At 32.9% G+C, this 20,604-nt stretch overlaps 1 protein-coding gene across 11 annotated transcripts in view; it reads left to right on the forward strand.

Moving 5' to 3' along the window:
• Positions 1–5,877: 5,877 nt before the first annotated feature.
• Positions 5,878–20,604, forward strand: part of LOC148283085 (uncharacterized) — a 37,230-nt gene continuing 22,503 nt past the window's right edge. For 10 of the 11 annotated variants that reach the window (XM_088223996.1, XM_088224000.1, XM_088224003.1 and 7 more), the window contains exons 1-12: positions 5,878–6,295; positions 6,427–6,636; positions 9,256–9,406; positions 10,551–10,648; positions 12,590–12,685; positions 13,845–13,997; positions 14,457–14,630; positions 15,590–15,769; positions 16,889–17,031; positions 17,436–17,593; positions 18,238–18,361; positions 18,923–19,074. In XM_088223996.1, the coding sequence (XP_088080122.1) occupies positions 6,233–6,295; positions 6,427–6,636; positions 9,256–9,406; positions 10,551–10,648; positions 12,590–12,685; positions 13,845–13,997; positions 14,457–14,630; positions 15,590–15,769; positions 16,889–17,031; positions 17,436–17,593; positions 18,238–18,361; positions 18,923–19,074 (1,702 nt within the window). In that variant the 5' untranslated portion in view covers positions 5,878–6,232. The remainder of the gene's footprint in view (positions 6,296–6,426; positions 6,637–9,255; positions 9,407–10,550; positions 10,649–12,589; positions 12,686–13,844; positions 13,998–14,456; positions 14,631–15,589; positions 15,770–16,888; positions 17,032–17,435; positions 17,594–18,237; positions 18,362–18,922; positions 19,075–20,604) is intronic. The other variant, XM_088223997.1, reaches the window with a different exon arrangement.

The following is a 20,604-nucleotide window of genomic DNA, read 5'->3' on the forward strand; positions in this document are numbered from 1 at the left end:
AACCAGGGACTGAAATTATACAATAAACTACCAGACAAAACTAAACAAAAGACTCAGACAAACTTTTCAAAAGATGTAAAAAATATTATTTTGAACAACAGAGTATGAATGAAAAATGTTTATATATGTTGTAATAATCCGCAAGGGTTTATAAATAAATTTTCAAATTAAAAAAAAAATATAATAATAATAAAAAATATATAGAAACACTATTCTGGTAAAATGCAATGTTCTGTAAAAAAATAAGTCAATTCATTGATTACTTTCTGAGATTTGCGGCCACAAACATACGGAACCGAAATGTTTATCTATATAGATTTTATAAAGAGATATTTCCGTTCTTATGAATTAACCAAATATACTTATTTAAGGTGGCATTTTCAACGTGTTGTAAATAACTCACTGATAGACAATGAGAATTAGGTTGTGGTAGAGCGAAGTTTAAACCTCTGACCTCAGATATGTGAGTCGCAACACTACTATGAGTCCACGGCAGTCCACAGCGCAGTTCAAGTGGTGACAATAATTTTGCAGGTAAGAAAATGATGAGCTATAGACAAAAAAATATATAATTAAATAGTATGATTTTTATCTGTTCAGAGAGGATGGCCTGAGTGAGATGCATTAAGTGTTCTCGTACCAATTATAAATGTAATAATTTATGGTTATTCGTTTAAATTGAGAAAACAATGTATCAATCGCATCCGCAAGAAAAAATCGAAAATCGCGTTGTTTATTAAATGAAATGTGATTTAAATGAAAGGTGTTACAACAAAAAAAATAGTAGTTTAAATCTTAAATGATCAATTTACACATTCTTTGACATTCACCATTCTGTCTATGATTAACCCATATTTATTTAATTCACTTGTTTATTTTGTCACGTTCGTGTAATTGCAATATCCGCCATAAGCTTACCATACCCAAAATCGCTGTGGAAAGGATAGAGTAGTGTTAAATTTAATTAAAATCGCGACTTACTAAGTCGAAATTTTAAAAAGTAACGCGTTTGTTGTGAAAAGGGGTTTTTTAATATGAGCGAAACCGAAAGATAGACACCTCCTGTCTTTAAAATGGTTTTTGTGTTATGTTATGTGGAGGAAGTGGTTTTACTGTTGATTTTTATAATTAAATGTGCTGGAATCTTAATGTGGCTGATACTCTACTGAATTATTTCTCCTACTAGGATAGTGATGGGTAACCTATGATACGCGTGTTAAAGGTGACACACCGAGCAATTTAGATGTCACGAAATGAAGCCAATGAATATGAAGTAAGTACCAGTACATTGTGAACTCGTTACATGTCTAGTTTGGTAAAAGATTCAGTCAATTAAAATCCATAAAACAAAATTACAATTAAAATAATCAAGTACTAAAAATAACGCATTTTTAGTGGTTTCTAGTAGGTGAAATAATTCTGTGGAATTTCGCCAACATCAATGAGTTTCAGCACGTTCAGAAGGCAGAATTATGAATTTTACAGTTTGTAAACTGATCACATAATCAATTCAATCATTTTTGCCAGAATTATGGAAAAGCGAGAGGGTTGTCAAGTTGAATAAAGTGTTGTCCTCGCTCTTTCATGACATTGGTCGAGCGAGTCAGAGAGGTTGATGCATACCGCGGATTGGAGATTCTTACTGGATGTTGAAAAGAAAATAAAAAAATAAAGAATGATGAAAAAAATACAAAAGGCAATCATGAAGTTTCGCATATATCAATTAAATTGTATATCTTTTATGTATGTTTGTTTGTGTATGCGCATGGGTATATGCATGTGTGTATGTATGTGTGTATGTATATATATATATATATAAATATATACATACAGGCGCCGTAGCGCAGTTGGTTAGACGGCCAACTGTGAAACTGGCGTCGCGGGTTCGATTCCCGCCAGTTGTAAGAAAAAAATCCAAGAAAGATTTTTTTCTCAATTGGTCTGGGTGTTGTGTTGTATTTTTCATTACCTCCTTCCATATCCCCTCTATCTCACCTCCTGACAAGCCTCAAAATAGAGGCTTATCGGGTAATTCCTTTTTTTTTTAAATAATGTATATATATGTGTATGTATCAATATGTGTATACTAGTGAGTTTATATTTTATTCGTCTGTTCTTTCTTTTAACTTGTAAATTTTTATTATGTATTAAAATGTAATTGACTATCTTGGAACGGGATATTTACTTTTGTTAGCTGGGCAAAGAATACAAAAAATGTATGTAATATGATAATATGTATAAATAAATAAAGATAAATAAATGAAAAAATGACCAATCATAAGCCCTGTATTTACCGGACGACGATTATTTCCATCTTTGTTGAAATATTTGTAAAATAATAATTTTAAAAAACATTTTTAGTGGGCTTTCTCAACGCCACATTACAAAATCACCCTTCAAATATCATTGAGATAAATGGGGTGAAATTACATTTATAATCATTACCTACATTTTCCTTATCGATTTTGTGGAATAGGTTTTTTTAATGTCGATGAAATATTGTAATAATATGAATTCGATTCGGCTAATAAATACCTAGGTAGATAAAAATTATAATTTATCTATAAACATAAAACGCGAACATTGATTGTGAATCTAGATCATTATATCATAGAAATACTTAAAGAAATATTTTTGAGAAGGGAATGTGGAAGTCTAGGCATTTACAGGGCTTACGTACTGTAAAGTGTAAAAAAAACCCGCAATAAACAATACATATTATTCTGCTCCAGAAATTTCAACCTGTTTTTGGTAGGTACATCATTAAAAAAATACAAAAATACAAAAGCAGTTTAATGGCAAAGCGCAATTTTTTTTCTTTGTTTTTAGAAGCGTAATTTTTTATGTATTTTAAAGAAATATTAAATAGTTTGGTTAATGATCTTGTCAAATGAGAAATACATTATTTTAAAATAAAAGGAGGAATGTTATCAGGTCCAACAGACCAATTTATATTTTTTACTAAACACCTCCACTAGTTTCCAACAACTTGCGGGTGATTTTGGGGCTAATCTTTAAGATCCAATTTTTTTTTGCACCACAACAGGTCAGGAGACCCAATTACAGTGGTGAATTACATCACAAAACACCCAGGCTTAAGAAAAATTACATTTAATTTTTTGTGTTCTCACCGGGAATCGAACCCAGAACCTTCCGTGTGTGAGTAAAGTGTCTTGACCACTACACCACGGAGGCCGCCATTTATATTTTATTTTACTTTTTACATCCAATATTCACAAAATAATATCTAAAACAGTGTCATTTTTGAAACCTAACTTTATATATATTAGTTGAGGATCAAAAGTACTAACATGAACCACGACAAAAAACTCATTTAGGAACAATCATATTATAACAGCAGTATTCTTTGACATTTACACGTTAAAATTCACCGACCATGTACGAACGCAGAATACGGGAGAGAATACTCTGAGTAAATTAACAGCTTAATAAGAAAAAACATAATACAATGGTCGTTTGACGGAAAGTTAGCCTTCGATGGATGGCGTTGCGTGACAACGAATTCCATATCGGTTTTGACATTTGCCATCCAACACATGACATCTGTCAAAATTTGAAGCAAAAATAGCCTTAAATAAGGGAATATGGTATGTGAATTACTAGTATGTGAAATTATTATGTCAGATGAATCTCTTCACAACAATAAAGGTTTCCGCTCTTTAACTTCACTTAAATCAACAAATGGAAGAATTGATAAAATGTGGATGTTCAATCATAGGCAAAATGGTGAATGTTACACAGTGTGTAAAGTGGCCACTTAAACCAATGACAGGTCATAAGCCCTGTAAATGCCTAGACTTCCAATTTCCTTATTTAAGGTATTCTCCATCCCTGTTGTAATTTGTTTATATTAATTGTATTTTTTAAATAAAATGTATGTAAGTATATATGTAACGTATGTATTTTATAAGTAGGTATACTAGTATATGCCTGTGTATATGAATTTAATTTCATATTCACAGGCAAGTTCAAACTGAATGAGAAAGTTCAGTGGTTTTTTATTATTTATTATTTGTTAATAGACTATTAAACTAAGACAAAAAAAAATTTTCTATTTTTATATATCGTGTTATTAGCGCTACGAGTTTTTAAAGCTTTGTATTTCTGAAATAGCTCCGCGTGTGACGTCAGAGGTTCATTTCCGCTTATTCTCATTCAGTTCTTCCCATTGGTCCAGAAACGACAAGCAGACCGGATATCTTCCATAGCTCTCAGATCATAGGTTGATTCATATGAACCAGTGACGTCATTCTAAGTAGTGCGTTTTTATTGAAATATTTTTTATTATTTTTTCCGTACATTTTCACAATTTAATGCTCCAATTTTTTCCCCGCGCAAGAAAACATTTTTTGTATCCAATTTCCCGTAGGGCTGAAGTTCCTCATTGTTCTTTTTTGGATTTTTATGTTTTTTTAATGGTTTATTGATAAATGAAAAATTTAATTATCATGGCAAACCGTCGCGCCGAATCAAAATCCGTGAGCGTACAGAGGCTGCAAACATATCAACTGAGAGTGTAGGCTATGAAAAAACTATCCGCGCGTTGGGTACGGCATTTCACTATCGACTAAAAACGCACACGTGTGACGGATTCTGAGAAGCTTTAGGCGAAGATAAAACGTGATCCGAGGGATTTTTTCGTCGATACGTCACTGTCGATGAAACGTGGGTCCATTACTACACGCCGGAGATGAAGGAACAGCCCAAGCAATGTAGAAAACGCGGCGAAGACCCACTGAAGAAGGCAAAGACAACCCGATCAGCCGGTAAGGTGATAGCAACTCTTTTTTTGGAATGCGAAAGGTAAAAGGTATTATCTCTATTGATTACTTGCAAAGGGGTAAAACAATAACTGGAGATTACTAAGCAGCATTATTAGACAGTTTCGACGCCAAATTGAAGAAATAACGCCCTGGTATCTCGTATGACTCGCAAAAATGTTTTCTTCCAACCTGACAAGGCAGCCGCTCACAGATTGGCCGTCGTGCAGACTAAGTTCAACCTATTAGGCTACAAATTGAACGACCACCCACATTATTGACCGGATCTAGCCCCATGCAACTTCTTTCTGTTCCCAAACCTAAAAAAATAGCTCGAAGAACGCCGTTTTCCAACAAACGATGAAGTGACGCCCGAAACTTCGCACTATTTTGAAGAGCTCAAGCAAAATTATTACTTTTCGGAAAGGACGAAGAAGTTGGAAAGTCGTCTTGAAAAGTATATTGCCTTAAAGGGGGGTCTATGTTGAAAAATAAATCATAAAAACAATAATAATCGTGCGTTTTCTTACTTAGGCTAGCTTTTCGTCAAATGACCCTCGTATTATACACACACATATTATTACGTAGTAACTTAAAACTTTAAAAAAAAATAAACAAAAAAGGCATATAAAAAATTAACACTCTGAATCAACCAAAGCAACAACATTTATTCAAAATACCTCTGAAAAAAACACTTTTCTTTCAATCAAAAATATTACACATTGAAACTCATTCAAATTATGTTCATTTATAATTTCAGAGCAAAATAAACTAGAATTTTATTTTTAATTGCAATTCTTCGGTCATCTATTGGCAAGTAGAATAAGCTTTATTTTGTAAATAAAAAATATTGTTACCGGAAGATCGAGCAGGAGTCTGCTTTATTATTATCGACTGTTTTGATGCCATTGTGATAATTGCTCCCATCTCGATATTTTCATCTTAATTTATGTAACTCGGTTAATCTTTTTCGCCGCGACAATGCATTATCTCGACAGTTTACTATTGTAAATGTCTATTAAAGCGCATCGAAGAAAGCATAGGAATCCAGACATTTTCTTAAATAAGTTTTTAAAAGTCCCCCCCCTCGCTGTCTGCCATTGTTGGCGCCATGACCAATTTCGACTGTTTATTACAGGAACTGCCTCTATATTTTAGATAGTTTTGTAATATTGTGCAATCATTCGAGCATAAAAATGACTTAGGGACCTAAAGTGATTTTATGTTTTCGTTCGTGTTAATCCTGGTGTCTGAAAAGTGCTAAACAATGCGTAAAAACGTAATATTTCTAAGATGTTTTTGTGCTACAAGTTTTCTAATGGCGGCCCGTCGCGTCCCCCTCGTCTGCATTTTGATGACAGCCGATTTTTGACATATATTTTGAACGGGTGTATATGCAAGTTTTCAAAACTTGAAAATGTGCAAAATTTGACAGTTTAAAATCGCGAGCTATGAATGCTGATCAGCATAATTTGAATACTGGAGGCGCCCAGCCTCCGGGGAATTCGTCCGAGGTTTGTTACACACATTTTACGTCAGAGTTAATTTATGTTCTATTAAATTTGATATTGTGGATTTGGAATGATGCATCGTATTATATTTTACTGTACTTGCTACAAGTTTTTTACGCTTAATTGTTTTTCAGGCTTCGAATCAAAGAACGCAGAATCCACATCAGTTAACCCCTACAACGTCTGCCACGGACCTGAGAGTTAATTCTGCTGCAGTAAACGTAGCTCTGTCTAGTGTCGCCAAATATTGGGTGTTCACAAATCTGTTCCCGGGACCCATACCTCAAGTTTCAGTTTATGGTTTACCAGGCACTGGACGTATGGAAAATGGGAAACCGGTACAGGTACGGATTAAAATATTTCCTACTTCGGGCAAGGTGTTTGTATTATACGATGGTTTTACACACATTCATTATATCGTTGTTTTTAATGAGCCTGTGGCACAGTTGTAGCCATAATTTACTTCTGTAAATATGTAGGTGTTATTATTAGAGCCACCTTTCCTAAAAGGCAAACCCGGAGATTTCGCTAAAATTGCAATTTTCAATTAAAAATACATTTATTTTTAAAGGAATCATTTATTTACTTACTGAATATAAATATAGAATAAAAAAAGTATGAATTTTCTTTGAATTTCTTCTATATTTTGAGCTGCGATACCTTAAGATGAAAAACACCCAAATTCGTCTAAAAAATTGTTAAGTACAGCCAGGTCCTTTACCTGGCTAGATGCTTTCATCTAAACACATTTTTTAAATGCACACTCACCGAACGCGCTTGGTGGCAAGGAGCAGAATCATACTACTGCAACATGGAGCTGCTAGGACCAGCTTGTTTTTTAAAATCGTATTTTTCAGTTGAATATATTTTTTTAAGCAGCTGCTCAGGTTTTTTTTTAAACTTTAAATATTCTCAGTAAAGTCATATTAATTTTTGGGAACCCTTATTTGAAGCTTCAATAGCAATCGAAAAGTGAATACCATTTTGAGATTAAGGTTTTTGAAGTCTTGTATAGTTGACTCTATTTAGTTTTGTTCTAAACAAACATTAGCTTCAGCTTTGGTTCTGCGACAGTGAACTTTTTGTGATAGTGGGGGAATCTGAATGAAGAGGGGCATTTAATTTAATGCCACAATCAGTACCCAAATAACTGTGGTGATAGAATTTCTGTTTACTATTGATTTTTTACATTGGAAATAATTTAAAATGATTTTTTATTTAATAGAAGAAGCACACAGATATAGCATTCTTTCATCAGATTTCAATGGTTATTGTTCCCATTGAAAATTCTCGAGTGTAAATGATTCAAAACAATGCCCGGTTCTGCTACTTTTTCATCTTTTCATTTTATGAAAATATATTCTAAGAAAGTATTTAAGTAGACAAAACTATGAAATTTGTTTTTGAGAGAACTTTTTAAGAATTGAAAAGTCTACAACATGGCTTTTCAATCCTTGTAAAGTGTTTATGTTGATAAATAATTAATAAGTGAATATAAAATTTAATCAATCTTTATTTATTTTTACTAACCTTATCATTTTGAGTGTTTTGAGGACAATAGCTTCAAACCACAATTTTGGCCAAAGTTGTATTTAACCAATTACATGTGTCTTATACACATTCTGGCAAAAGGATTGCGCCAATTAAGACAATGTTAAAGTTGCCAATTATTGTCACCATTTCGGTATATGTGTTAAAACAGCGGCTGTAATAGATGTTCTTCAAGTTTCTAATCGGGTTTTACTATGTTATTGGTACAAACACAAGACCAAAACCAAAACAAAATATGTATGAAACTGGGAACCCATTGAAGAACTCTATGAGAACATCATACAGTCAATATTCCCACTAATATCTTGGACCCAAATCCTTTAAGTCTGACAAATAAAATGTTTGTGACAAATCAAAATACTCAAAATTCAAGCAGAAAATAAAAAATTATATTAATGGACAGAAATGCAATGAATCCAGAAACTATGGTCACACTATTATAATTCCTATAATCCAAGCTACCTAACTTAGTTAAGATTTGAAACAATATGTTTGTATTTAAAACCAATTATTTTTTGTATATCTATGTAAAAAGTCTAAAATAATTCATTGTGAAAAAAAATACATATGTATATCAACACTAAACTAAAATTCCCAGTGAGGAATACACTGTTCATTCAATTATATAATGTTTTCTTGTGAAGTATTAAATAAATAAATAGGTATAAATTTTATATTTGAAGCTCTAACTTTGTGGTTATTCATTATAATATAATAAATAAAATAACTTTGTTTTTAACCACTAATTTTATTTATTTTTTTCCATAGGAAAAAAGAAAAGACTTGATTTATTGGCTCCACGTGTAGTATTTAGTAAACATGATAAAAATAAAATAGGAAATAATTCATTAGTTATGTAAACCTTGACAAAGAAGCTTGTTTGCTTTGAAACCGGTCGGTGGAAAAAAATAAAAATAAATTAGTGGTTAACAAATTACAACAGGGATGGAGAATACTTTAAATAAGGGAATAAAATCTAAGGTATTCTCCATCCCTGTTGTAAATTGTTAATTTTTTAATGACTCCCGAGGGGGTGAAATCCAGTCTTTTGTCTATGAACATTTGGACAAACTCAAATATTGTAAATATATAGGTGTTTGCGGTTTAAATATTGCTTACTAGAATATGTATGAGACCTACGTAATTGGTTAAAAACACATTAAAAATAATGAAACCGTTTTATGAATGAATTAATTGTGATTTTGTGCCTTTGTCCTGAACACAGTCGATTTATAAAGAAAAAATGTTTTTTTGGTGTTCAGATTTGTATCAGATTTTAAGAGACTAGGTTCTATAATTTGGTAACAGGCTTGAAGCCAATCGTAATGTAAAAAAAGTTGAAATATTGCAGGCCTCAAATAATTCAGAGAAAATTGCAACATGAACCAAGTGTTTTTTAATGTCTATTGCAGGAGGCTATTTTACAGCAACATGGAACGGGTTTGTTGAATGGAGAAGGTGGACTTTTATTACAACAGGGGCAAGGAGGAGGCCACTCTTCCCTTAGCCTCGGGCCACAGGGCATTCCCAACCTGTCCATTCCGGCCAATGCTCTTCACCTCGGTAATTATTTATCATATTTTATTCTGAATTTATGTATATTGGGCTTGATGAAAAGTAGTTTTCCGTTGCGGAATTTCATGGTCTCCGAGAAAACAAATGGCAAATATGAACGTATAGTATGTAATACGATCGTTTTAATATTATTATAAAACAAAATATGTATGTATATTTTTAAAGAAATATGAATTAATTTAACTTAAAACCACACTATACTTTGAGGGAAAGGGGGAAGGAAAGAAGGATTCGGATAGTGACATTTTAATCTTAATTTAAATGAGAATAAAGAAGTGATTTTTAATGTGTCTCTAACATTAGTGGATAGATTATTCCACAATCGAGCAGCTACTACAGTAAAAAAGAGGCAGAATAGTGAATGCTTTGCAGTGTGTAATGTTGTTATATAATATGTCATCATCATTCTCTTTCCACACCTAATGGTGCATAGGGCACTGCATTGGTACACCAATTTTAGCGTATCTTGATCATGATTTTTGTCTGAGATGTCCTCAGAAGATCCTCTTCAGGTCAAAGGGTCCAATCGCCATGGTCAGGAATCCGTCAGGGAAAGAAGTACAAAAACCAAATCCAGGGTGAAGCGGAGGTCTCAAGCAAAGCGTAAAGAAGTCTAGTAGAAATCCGGATCGGGGAGAAGAAAGTAGAGATGAGTAAAAGAAAAACATCTAGAGGAAAAGTGATTGTTTATTTCAAAATTGCTCCTTATAAAGAACTGCGTGCCCACCACTCAACCCCACCGGGCGGGCCTAGGCCGCACGCGGAGAGTGTGATAGAGGAAGCTGGCCGCTCGCTCTAGCCGTCTTACTCCCTCCACATATATAGATGCCTTCCACTCCAGCTCCCACATCAGTCTAGCGGCTGCCGCGCATCGCTAAATAATGCAAATTCAAAATTATTAAAACTGAATAACTATTCTAAATGCCTCAGTATGAAATAAGCCAAATACTAGTCTTTATTGAGGGCACCACAATCCTAACACATACCGAGGTCCCTAATGCTAACTACATATTCTAATGTAATGGCAGTCCCAAGAAAGGCTACATTCCATAGTTGACATCCGTAACATAGTTTGATTGCTTCCTTACGACCTCTTTGTGATTTATTTGAACCTAATTATGGATATTTTCAGATGTGGCAGCCGCCCTCGCTGGGCAGGACGGCGGACAGCAGTCGGGACACCACCAACAGCATCAGGTACCCAACCATATTGGGTTAGAGCACATTTCGGTAATTCCAAGATAAAACCACACTTAATCCCCTAACTATTATTTACCCTCGACAGCCTCCAATCATTTATTACCAACAACCACTTAGAGTGCAATATCATTTGCTCCTATAATTGAACTATTGTCACCATTTATCATAAAGCCATGATCGCCGAAACATTTCAACTGACAAAAACAATATTATTTCTTCTTAATTATTAAGGAATATACTTCGTGAACCAAATTTTGTTCGAGAATAAAATAAATATTCAAAACAAAATTTGATCCTCAAACTATATTTCTTAATAATTAAGAAAAACAAATATTCTCCTGTAAAATATTGCTTTTGTTATGATGTTTTGGCGATCGATATAATCATTTTCATATCCCGATTCACATTGTTTGATGATAAAATCTTGCTCATTCCTGTGGTTTGACCACTGTCCCTTTTAGTCATTTCGATAAAGTCCTATTTCTAATCATTTGATGATAAGTTCATACATTTTGAACTAATGGGAACAACGTATAAGAATAGTATATTTTAACTTCTTGATGAGTAAGTTATAATGAATAAGTAGTGTTCTACAGAGTGAATATGCAATTATCATGGATTTTTTTATTAGCTAATAAATTCATTTTAAAAATCACAAGACAATCGGTACTATTCTTGTTAAAATCTGTTAAAAAATAAGGGAGATATAAAGGATCAAAGTCTAGTAATTTGGATATAAATAAAAACAGACAACTCGAGACATCACCAAGTATGACGTCATCGGATGCGGAGATAGTTTTTACGTAAAAAATTACGATTCAAGTAGAGTAAGTGGAATGGGGTGACTTTGATCAGTTTCGAACTTCAAACCTTTGCAAAAGAAAAATTTTCATTCTTATTTTGTAAATGAAAAAATATTATGTTGTGTGAGCGAGAAAATAATAAAAACTTGGTGATCAAAGTCAACCCTTCGGAGTGGGATTGCTTTGATACATCATGATTTTATGTGTTTGTTTTGAATAATTTTTTTTTTGTTTATCTAGATAAAAAATATAAGCATACAATATTACTACTACTAATATTACTACAATTGTTATATAAATTTAATATATATATTTACATAAAAAAAATCAATTAAAATTGTCCGGGGTTCATTAATGGTCAGACGTTATAGACATAAATCTGAACAATATAGGTATCTGCTGATCAAAATTGCCTTACGATTCAAATGTCGCCCCATTTTACGGTCGCCATTATTTTCAAGGTTGCGGGAAGAGGGGGAAAAATCATAGACAGCAATACGCGTCGTTTAAATTTCTATTCGGTATGACCAACATTTAAAACAAATGCACGGTTCGTGGTGTACTGTTGGGTGGATTCTGATGATCGAATTCATTACCAACCGAACAAAATAGCTTTTCTGAGATGTTGAAAATAGTAAATGAAATTATTGATTATTAGGGCTTTTATAAACAATAAAAGAGTCTTTGAGAAATCCTTTATATGTACAATATGTTAAATCCGATATTCCTCCCGGGTGATAATACCCTATTATTTTCAATAGAAAAAATATGTGCTTAACATCTCCGTCATAATATATTTCCTCAGGTTGCAGTGACCCCGTCTCCAAGAATGCAAGCGAGACATCTAAATTTCTTTAGTTCTTTATACTAAATTCCATTCCCTAAACACAAAGAGCCCTGCTTCTAGTACATAGTACATATTGTTTTATGGTTACCAATAGAACTGATTTTTTTCAATAGTTTCTTTCATCTTGTTTAATAAATATTAAGTATACTGATTGTAGTGATATAATATGTATGTGATTAATTATCAAAATTTCCATATGAAGCATTTGTTATTTTATAAATTGCATCAGACGTAATAATTGAGGTGTCATCACTGACTTTATGAAAGCTTTATATTATATTATCAAATAAAAATATAGCATTAAAAATTATCATTCCACAGAACCCCAACCAGCATAGTCAACAACACCTGTCTTCCCAGATGATGAGTAGTAATTCTTCCTCACGGTCTCAGGAACATCACCCCAACAATCAGCAGGTTTACAATTTTCAATACCATATATCCGATATTAAAAATGATCATAAATTACGTGATTTACGATATCTTTTTTATGTACTTTGCCTAACTAGATTGTATGCCCATTCATAGACAGTCAAAAACCATGCAAATACAATTTATGTAACTCTAAAAAAAACTTTGTGTTTGTGCATGTGAAAATGCATTATAATGCACCATTAGTACTGTTAATTGTTTCGTCTTAGGATAGATACTTCTGTAAAACTAAAATATGTACAAAATTACCATTGATTCAATGCACCATTAAGGTCATATAGTGTCACTATAGTGACACGAAATATTACTTTCGCTGTTTTGGATAAAACAAACTGCACTAAAGCTGCGCTACACTGCCCGGCACTCCATCCAAAATTTTGTCGCAGAGCACTTGTGAAGTGCAGTGACACTCTAGTACGGTTTGACTTTTGGGTCTTTTTTTTTTGGAAAAAGAAATATTTGCGTTCTTATGATTTATCCAAATATTTCATTTTGAAGGCCATTTTCAACGAATTATAAATAACTCACTATTAGAAAATGGAATCGAGTTGGGGTAGAGTGGGTTTCGAACCACGGACCTTTGGTCCGTGAGTCCAAGACACTAGCCACAGGACCACAACCCGATTTATAGATGGTCTTAACAATATTATATTTCTATGCATCATTGAACTTATTCAAGTAGAGTAATTTAATCTCATCACTACACATTATATATCGTCATTGCACCTTGGAAACCGGCTAAGTGCATTTATTTTACTAATTTCATTTTTTACAAAACTAAAAACAAAAATTAAACCACAATTAAAATGATAACTTACCAATTTTCATAAACGTAAGTAGGTACTACAATTATTAAGTATTCACAAAAAAAAAAGTTTCCATATATTTCTATAAAAGACTGCGATGTTTTTTGTTTCTCTTGAACATTTTTGTGGAAAACACCTAACCGATTTCCAAAGCACAACGACGATATCATACCATTTTTATTTGTAAATATTGACCTCATACGTAATGAGGTTCAAATTCCACTCTACCTCACCTTGATTCGTACTCTATAACAATGAGTTATTTACAACTCGTTGAAAAGGGCCCAAAAATTTAAATATTTGAGTAAGAACACCTTTTTTTTGTATTTGTTTATCAGATCCAGTTGACGGTTAGCGAGGATGGTCTTGTCACAGTGGTGGAACAGAACAGCCTAAAAGGAACAAAAGAAGATGCACTCGGAGTGGGAAATAATCATGGGGAAGTTCAGTCGCTCACTGTACATCAACTTCAACAGATTGTCGGTCAGCAGGTAACAGCACATTATTCATAGTTAATCTAGGATTTAATAGAAAATATACAGTTACGAAATAATAATAGATACATTGGTAGTGGCAGATTGTTATATCTGCTAGGACTGTACAGGGTAAGCAAATCATTCCTTCTGTCACATTGCTTAAAGTTTGAAATGAAAAGATGAACCCCATATTTAAATATATATATATATAAAGAATTTTGGCATTACTTTAGATAGTGAACTCTCCTATCGTGAACACATTCATAATATTGTAAACAAATCTGTCAATCTTCTTGGTTTTATCAATAGAATGATGGCAAACTTCAAAAATATTAATACATACCATCAAAACTCTTTATTGCTCACTAGTTCGACCCCATCTAGAACATGCTTCTCTAATTTGGTATCCATTCTATAGGACTCATATTGTGACATGTTGTAAACATATTTTTTAAATATAAATGATCATTTTAGATTGAAGGTGTTGTCCGGATAGAGCAAGGCGGAGAGGCGGGCAATATTCTGGTGACTCACAACCCTGATGGGAGTACGTCCATCGAGCAGCAGGGAGTTAGTAAGGATGACAAGGCCAAACTGTTGAGTCATTTCAGCTTACCTGACCTCAAGGAGACCAAACCTGATCTCAAGGTAGCACACATTATTGCACTATTGCCCTACAAAAGATATAATAACTAAAAATATTGCTTTTAAAAAACTAATCTATAAAGAAGTTAATGTCTTCGGGCATTTCCTATAAAAATTTTTGAGAAGAATTTTAGCAACTTATTTATTTATCAGCAGAAATGGTCTAGTAAAAGCTAGTCTTATTTTTTATATGGAGATAAATTCATTTACTAGTCTAATGGTATTAGACTAAATTATGTATCAATTGATAGCTTTAAAGTAATTATGGTTTTCTTTATAAAAATTTCACCTTTTTTTTTTAACCTAGCCGGACCGTAGGGGGGATTTGAATCCCCCATAGACCGATTTTAATTTTATAACTCATTAAAGCTAATTGCTGTATATTTTTTGTAATCGTTAAATCAATAGAAAGAAACATTTTCCTGTTTTTGTTTTTAAATTTTGAAATAATTGTTTTTTTTGTATTAAAACAAAAAAAGACGTAAATAATACAAGGGTCAATTTCACTTTATGTACATAAGCATTCGGAAAACTAACAAAAATTAATAAAATAAATTATTGCACGGTCATAAACACTTCTAATGTTTTATTCTCCTGACGCCATATACGAGTAGGCGCTGGGGTCGTTTGGTCCCCCCGTTCAAATCATGTGTAATTTTTGGATGCTTGGTGAGGAAAAGGTTAATGAAAAGAGATTTCATTCTTGCCTATTGGTATATTCCTTTTGCAACCGGCATATTTAAAAAAAAATCTATGACATCTACGACAGAGTGACAGAAAAACTATATTCGAATACCTATTTATCAAACCGCTCTTTTACTGAATATCATCTTAATGTAAGATTAATTAATGCACACAATTTATAGCTTCTTTGAGTGAATAAAGATCTTATGGTAGATGCTGCGATATATCCCCCATTTCATCTCATAGATGATTTAAATGTTGTAATATTTTTGTTCCAGAACCTTCAAGCCGGCCAGATGATGGACGTGCGAACAGCTGACGGTTCTATTGTTAAAATAGCTGGCGTTGCTGACCACGACCTGCAGAATATGTACAAAGTCAACGTTGAGGACCTGTCGCAACTCCTCGCCTACCACGAAGTGTTCGGCAAGCTTAATGCTGAAAATGTACCAACTAAGGTAAGATCTCAACTATGTATTACCACATATGACAAACATTACAGTAATCAATTTTTTTGACAATGCCTTGTCCCGGCAAGTTTATTTTATTTTCATTTATTTTATTTATTTAACATTAATTGTTATGGCATATTATTCATTTTAGTCGTTATTTGAACTTCAATTTCCGTCTCGTGATTAATAAAATTTCAATGTAATTTTCCTTTTTGTTATCAATGAAAAAAATCATTTTTAAAAATCCATCATCAAAAGATGCACTGTTTTATTAATCTCCTGAACAATTAATAAAATGTTACTGAACAGATATTATCTGCGCAAGGACAAATTGTAGTCAGCATTACTTTACGTTTTTATTTAACCCATTACATTATGTTGACTGTGAAGGTAGAATAACATGAAAAATTAGAAGTAAAATGATAAACCTTATGCATTATTAGAAAGGTAAGTAAAATACTACAATAAACAGCCCCCTTTTACATGGATCAGAAAAACAGATTTTGACTTCTAACCCATGTAATAGTCATTAAGTTCCATAAGGACTTATCTCAAGAGAGATTGTTTAAAAACTAGTGAGCAATGAGGAAGTTCAGCGCTACGTAAATTGGATATAAAAAATGTATTCTTACGGGCGGTAAAAATTAGAGCATTCGATTGTAAGGTGAAGTTTCTTAAAAATGTATAGGAAAAATGATTTTAATATAAATGAACTACTTTGACCGATGTCACTAGTTCTTCTGAATCAACCAATGATTAGAGAGTTGCGATTAGTTTCCGGTTTATAGTAAATCAACTGACCAATCAGCAGAACTCACCGAAAAGAAGAAGACGAGTACTTGAGACGACACACACGGAGTAATTTCAAAAATACAAAATTTTATTAAGGCATAATGCTGATATAGGGATATATAAATAAAAATAAAAAAGTTCACTTAGTTTAATAAAACATTTAAGTTTGTTATAAACAATTATTGATGGAAGTTCATTGTAATGTATTATAGAAATAAACTTGGTTTAATATTCTGTCTATTAACAAATATATATTTTTTTAAACCACTGAACTTCCTCATTGGATTTTAACTTACGATTTTATGTTTTTAAATAAATGTTTTTTTTTCTCAGGCATTGTCAGAATCTGAAGCAGAAGCTGGTACTAGCAATATATCAGAAACAGACAGTCCCCCTTCTGTAGGCCCACCCGGTTCACACCCTTGTGATCTCTGTGGGAAGATCTTCCCCTACCGATATCAGCTCATTGTACACAGGTAAATAACCTGAATTTATTTTCAGATACTTTATCCATACAACTGATATTTGAAGAATATTGATTCCTGCAGAATTTTAAAACCACTTCAAAATTTTTCTTTTCCTTTTGTTTTCCTATTTTCAAAAAAAAATTCTGTCATATTTTCGTGATATTAATTTTTTTATATTAAAAACGCATGGATACATTATATCAAGATGCCAACCAAAAGTATTTTTGGATCCATGCATATCTATGCATATGTTGGTAATGCACATTTGCGGTGGCAGACCCTATGGCGTGGAATATCTTCCCAACAGAAGTGCGAAACTGTGAGAGTGAAGAAATATTTCAGAAAAAAATTAAACCCACCCCTGTTCTCTAAATCATTCATTATTTATGTAAACTTTAAATTAATTTTCACAGGAGGTATCATTCAGAGAGGAAACCCTTCACGTGTCAGGTGTGTGGGCAGGCGTTTGCTAATGCTGCCGATCTCACTCGGCATGGCAAGTGTCATCTCGGGGGCTCAATGTTCACATGTTCAATCTGCTTCCATGTCTTTGCCAATGCACCTAGTCTTGGTAAGTATTCCCTCGTCCTATCTGGGATACTTTTTGGGTGAACTTGTGTAAGATTGAACTATTCCGACCTCCATTGCGAGGGCCATTTCACTCTGAAAATGTTATCCCGAGTATCTAACACGGGTTCACCCAAAAATATACCATGTAAATGATTAAGAATAATGACTGAAAATCTCTCTGGGAAATACAAATTTCGTTGATGAACCTGACCCTTGTTTTTTTGGCACATGAATCCAAAAATGACCCCAGTTTTTGTCAACCTTTAAAGCTATAGAATACCCTTTCTTTGTTCCAAAAATCATACAATATGTGCATAAAAAGGAAAATAAAAATTACCTAATATATCGTTCAACGAGAACAATTGTATTCACATAATTCTAAATATTGTTACCGTAAGCAGAATTGTGTTCACCCCAAAGTGCAGTTATTTTACCAAACAGCGGGAATACACATTAAGATCAAAGTTAATCAACTGATATTGTGTTGATCCCCTGTGTTATTATTGTTTAGTTTTAATTGATGTATTAATTTGTTTTATTCTTCCGTCTGTCTGTTTTTATTTTGCAATCCAAGTACTTATTTGGACTGTGTGTAGTAAAATATTTTCGTTAATCTCTCTAATGTTAAGCTTTTGTTTTGAACAGAGAGACATGCCAAGCGTCATGCCCAGGACAAGCCATACGCTTGTACCACTTGCCAGAAGAGTTTTGCTCGTAAGGAGCATCTCGACACACACATGAGGAGCCATACGGGAGAAACACCTTACAGGTTACTTCATTTATTTTTATTCACCCAGAATTGAAATGGAGAAGCTTTTTATGAAGGAAACATAAATGTCTAAGCATAATAGTCTGACCGGTTGCACGTCTTAAGCCTTGAAAATGCCTAGTTCTCCATCTCAGTTAAAATATCTCTACGTCTTGAAAAAATCTTGGAGACTTGAATCCAATTCTTGTCTACAAAGATTTAAACTTAATCAAATAATATCTCCTTGCAGAGTATCGAATATCTGTTATTTCAATGCCCATTTTTATCTTGCATGAAGCAGAATGCAGGAAAGATGGACTGTCCCTTACAGATAGATGTTCATATTGTTATTAAAAAATGTTATCATGTGACATTGTTCTTGGATTGTGCAACAATCGTCATTGGGCACATTAAAGTATAATTAGACCAGAATCAATTACCAATCTTCCCATTTCCAAGAGTATAATTTTTTTTAAATCTAATTTTCAAGCTTTATTTTTTTTGACAAAATAACTTTATTTATGGGACATCCGGTACGCTTATTTGATCATTACTAGAATCATTGTTTCTGTTTGTTTGCAGATGTGAATTTTGTTCTAAAACTTTCACACGTAAGGAACATATGGTAAACCACGTACGCAAACATACGGGTGACACGCCACATCGCTGTGATATTTGCAAGAAATCCTTTACTAGAAAAGAACATTTCATGAATCATGTTATGTGGCATACGGGTAAGTACTCTCTACTCTGCTTTATTGTTTTCAAATACCAAGAATCTTTATTTAGTATGCTTAGTGCTGAAACACTATGTTTCTTTAACTGATAATCACGTTAAAAATCTCCATCCACAAAGCAGTAACCCCATTTGAAAATTAATTTACAGGAGAAACTAAAAATTATTTATTTATTCATATAACTATTTGTTGTTTTCCATTATATATGTTTGTACGTATTACATTCATATTTGCGGTTTCTTTATATTCGTAATATCGTTGCCTTAATATTTACTTAATACATACAATGTAAGTAAATTTTTTCAGTATTTGAGATAATGATTGAATATTTTTCACAGTACAAAACACTGTCTATTTCTGTCATGTAAATGAAGAAATTGTTTACAGAAAAGACATAAAAAAATATGTATTTTCCTTGGAATACAGTGTAAGTCAGTATTACTGTTTACATTTGTTTTGGCTAAAACACTTAAAAATCATGTATACCTAAAAAACCAAAATATTTGGTTAAAAAGAAAATCACTAATGTTTCATACAAAATTACTGATTTATGAAGTTTTTATTGTCTCAATAGTGACTTACGTTGTATGCAAATTAGGACGACAAAATGTTACAATAATATCAGAGGTAAAAAGACTAAATGACTGATGCACCATAGTGTGAATTTTTCAAAACAGAATAAATTAATGATTTTGAAAAATTAAAAATAATCATTTTTTTTAAAAATTAATTCCAAAACCATCTAAGTGAGACAGATGTCGCTATGTAGGATAATGTAAGATTTTGCTTGGGGGTTGGAACTCCTACCCCAGTTGGTGATTGACAGAAGGAATGAAATTACATTACATGTAATCGTATTTATTACACGGCGAATAAGATACGAAACTGTTTTATGGAGCTGGAGTCAATGGCCATGATGAGTTGAACTGACTGACTTGGGCTACATGCTGGAACTGACTGACTGACTGACTGAACTGGACTAAATTTGTCTAATTGAAAGGACTTTGGCCTCTTTGAACAATGAATCAGATGAAAAGGTAGGAGGATATTTATATATTATGTGAAATAGAACCAGTATCCTAGACTCAGAATCAAGGAAATCGGGTGGAGAAAAGTTCGCCTCATAATGTTGTTCATAAGGCTGTCCCGTTTGCCTACCATGCTTGAGGTCCCGGGTTCGATTCCTAGGAACGTCACCTTGAAATAATATTTATTAAAAGGGTGGTTCTACACTGCTATGTTTTATGTTCCTGGACTGGCACCTGAAGCGACAAGGGTCTGGCCATGTCAAAATCAGGCAGAACCGAAGAGCATATATGACAAGATGTATGAATGTGGAAGAAGCTAGAAATGTATGCCAGAATAGACGTGTGTGGCGATCTATTCTCTCTGCTTTCCCTTACGGGAAATGGTGTGATGTTAGTAATAGTAATTTAGATTATTAAAATAGTACAAAATAATTTAATTTTCACTTCACATGTACAAACGTAATATGTGAATATTTTCATATTTTCTATGGTTTTTCTG

Source organism: Micrasema longulum, unplaced genomic scaffold, assembly GCF_059751315.1.
Source record: "Micrasema longulum isolate JH-2025_06_02 unplaced genomic scaffold, ASM5975131v1 h1tg000261l, whole genome shotgun sequence".
NCBI classification, from domain to species: domain Eukaryota; kingdom Metazoa; phylum Arthropoda; class Insecta; order Trichoptera; family Brachycentridae; genus Micrasema; species Micrasema longulum.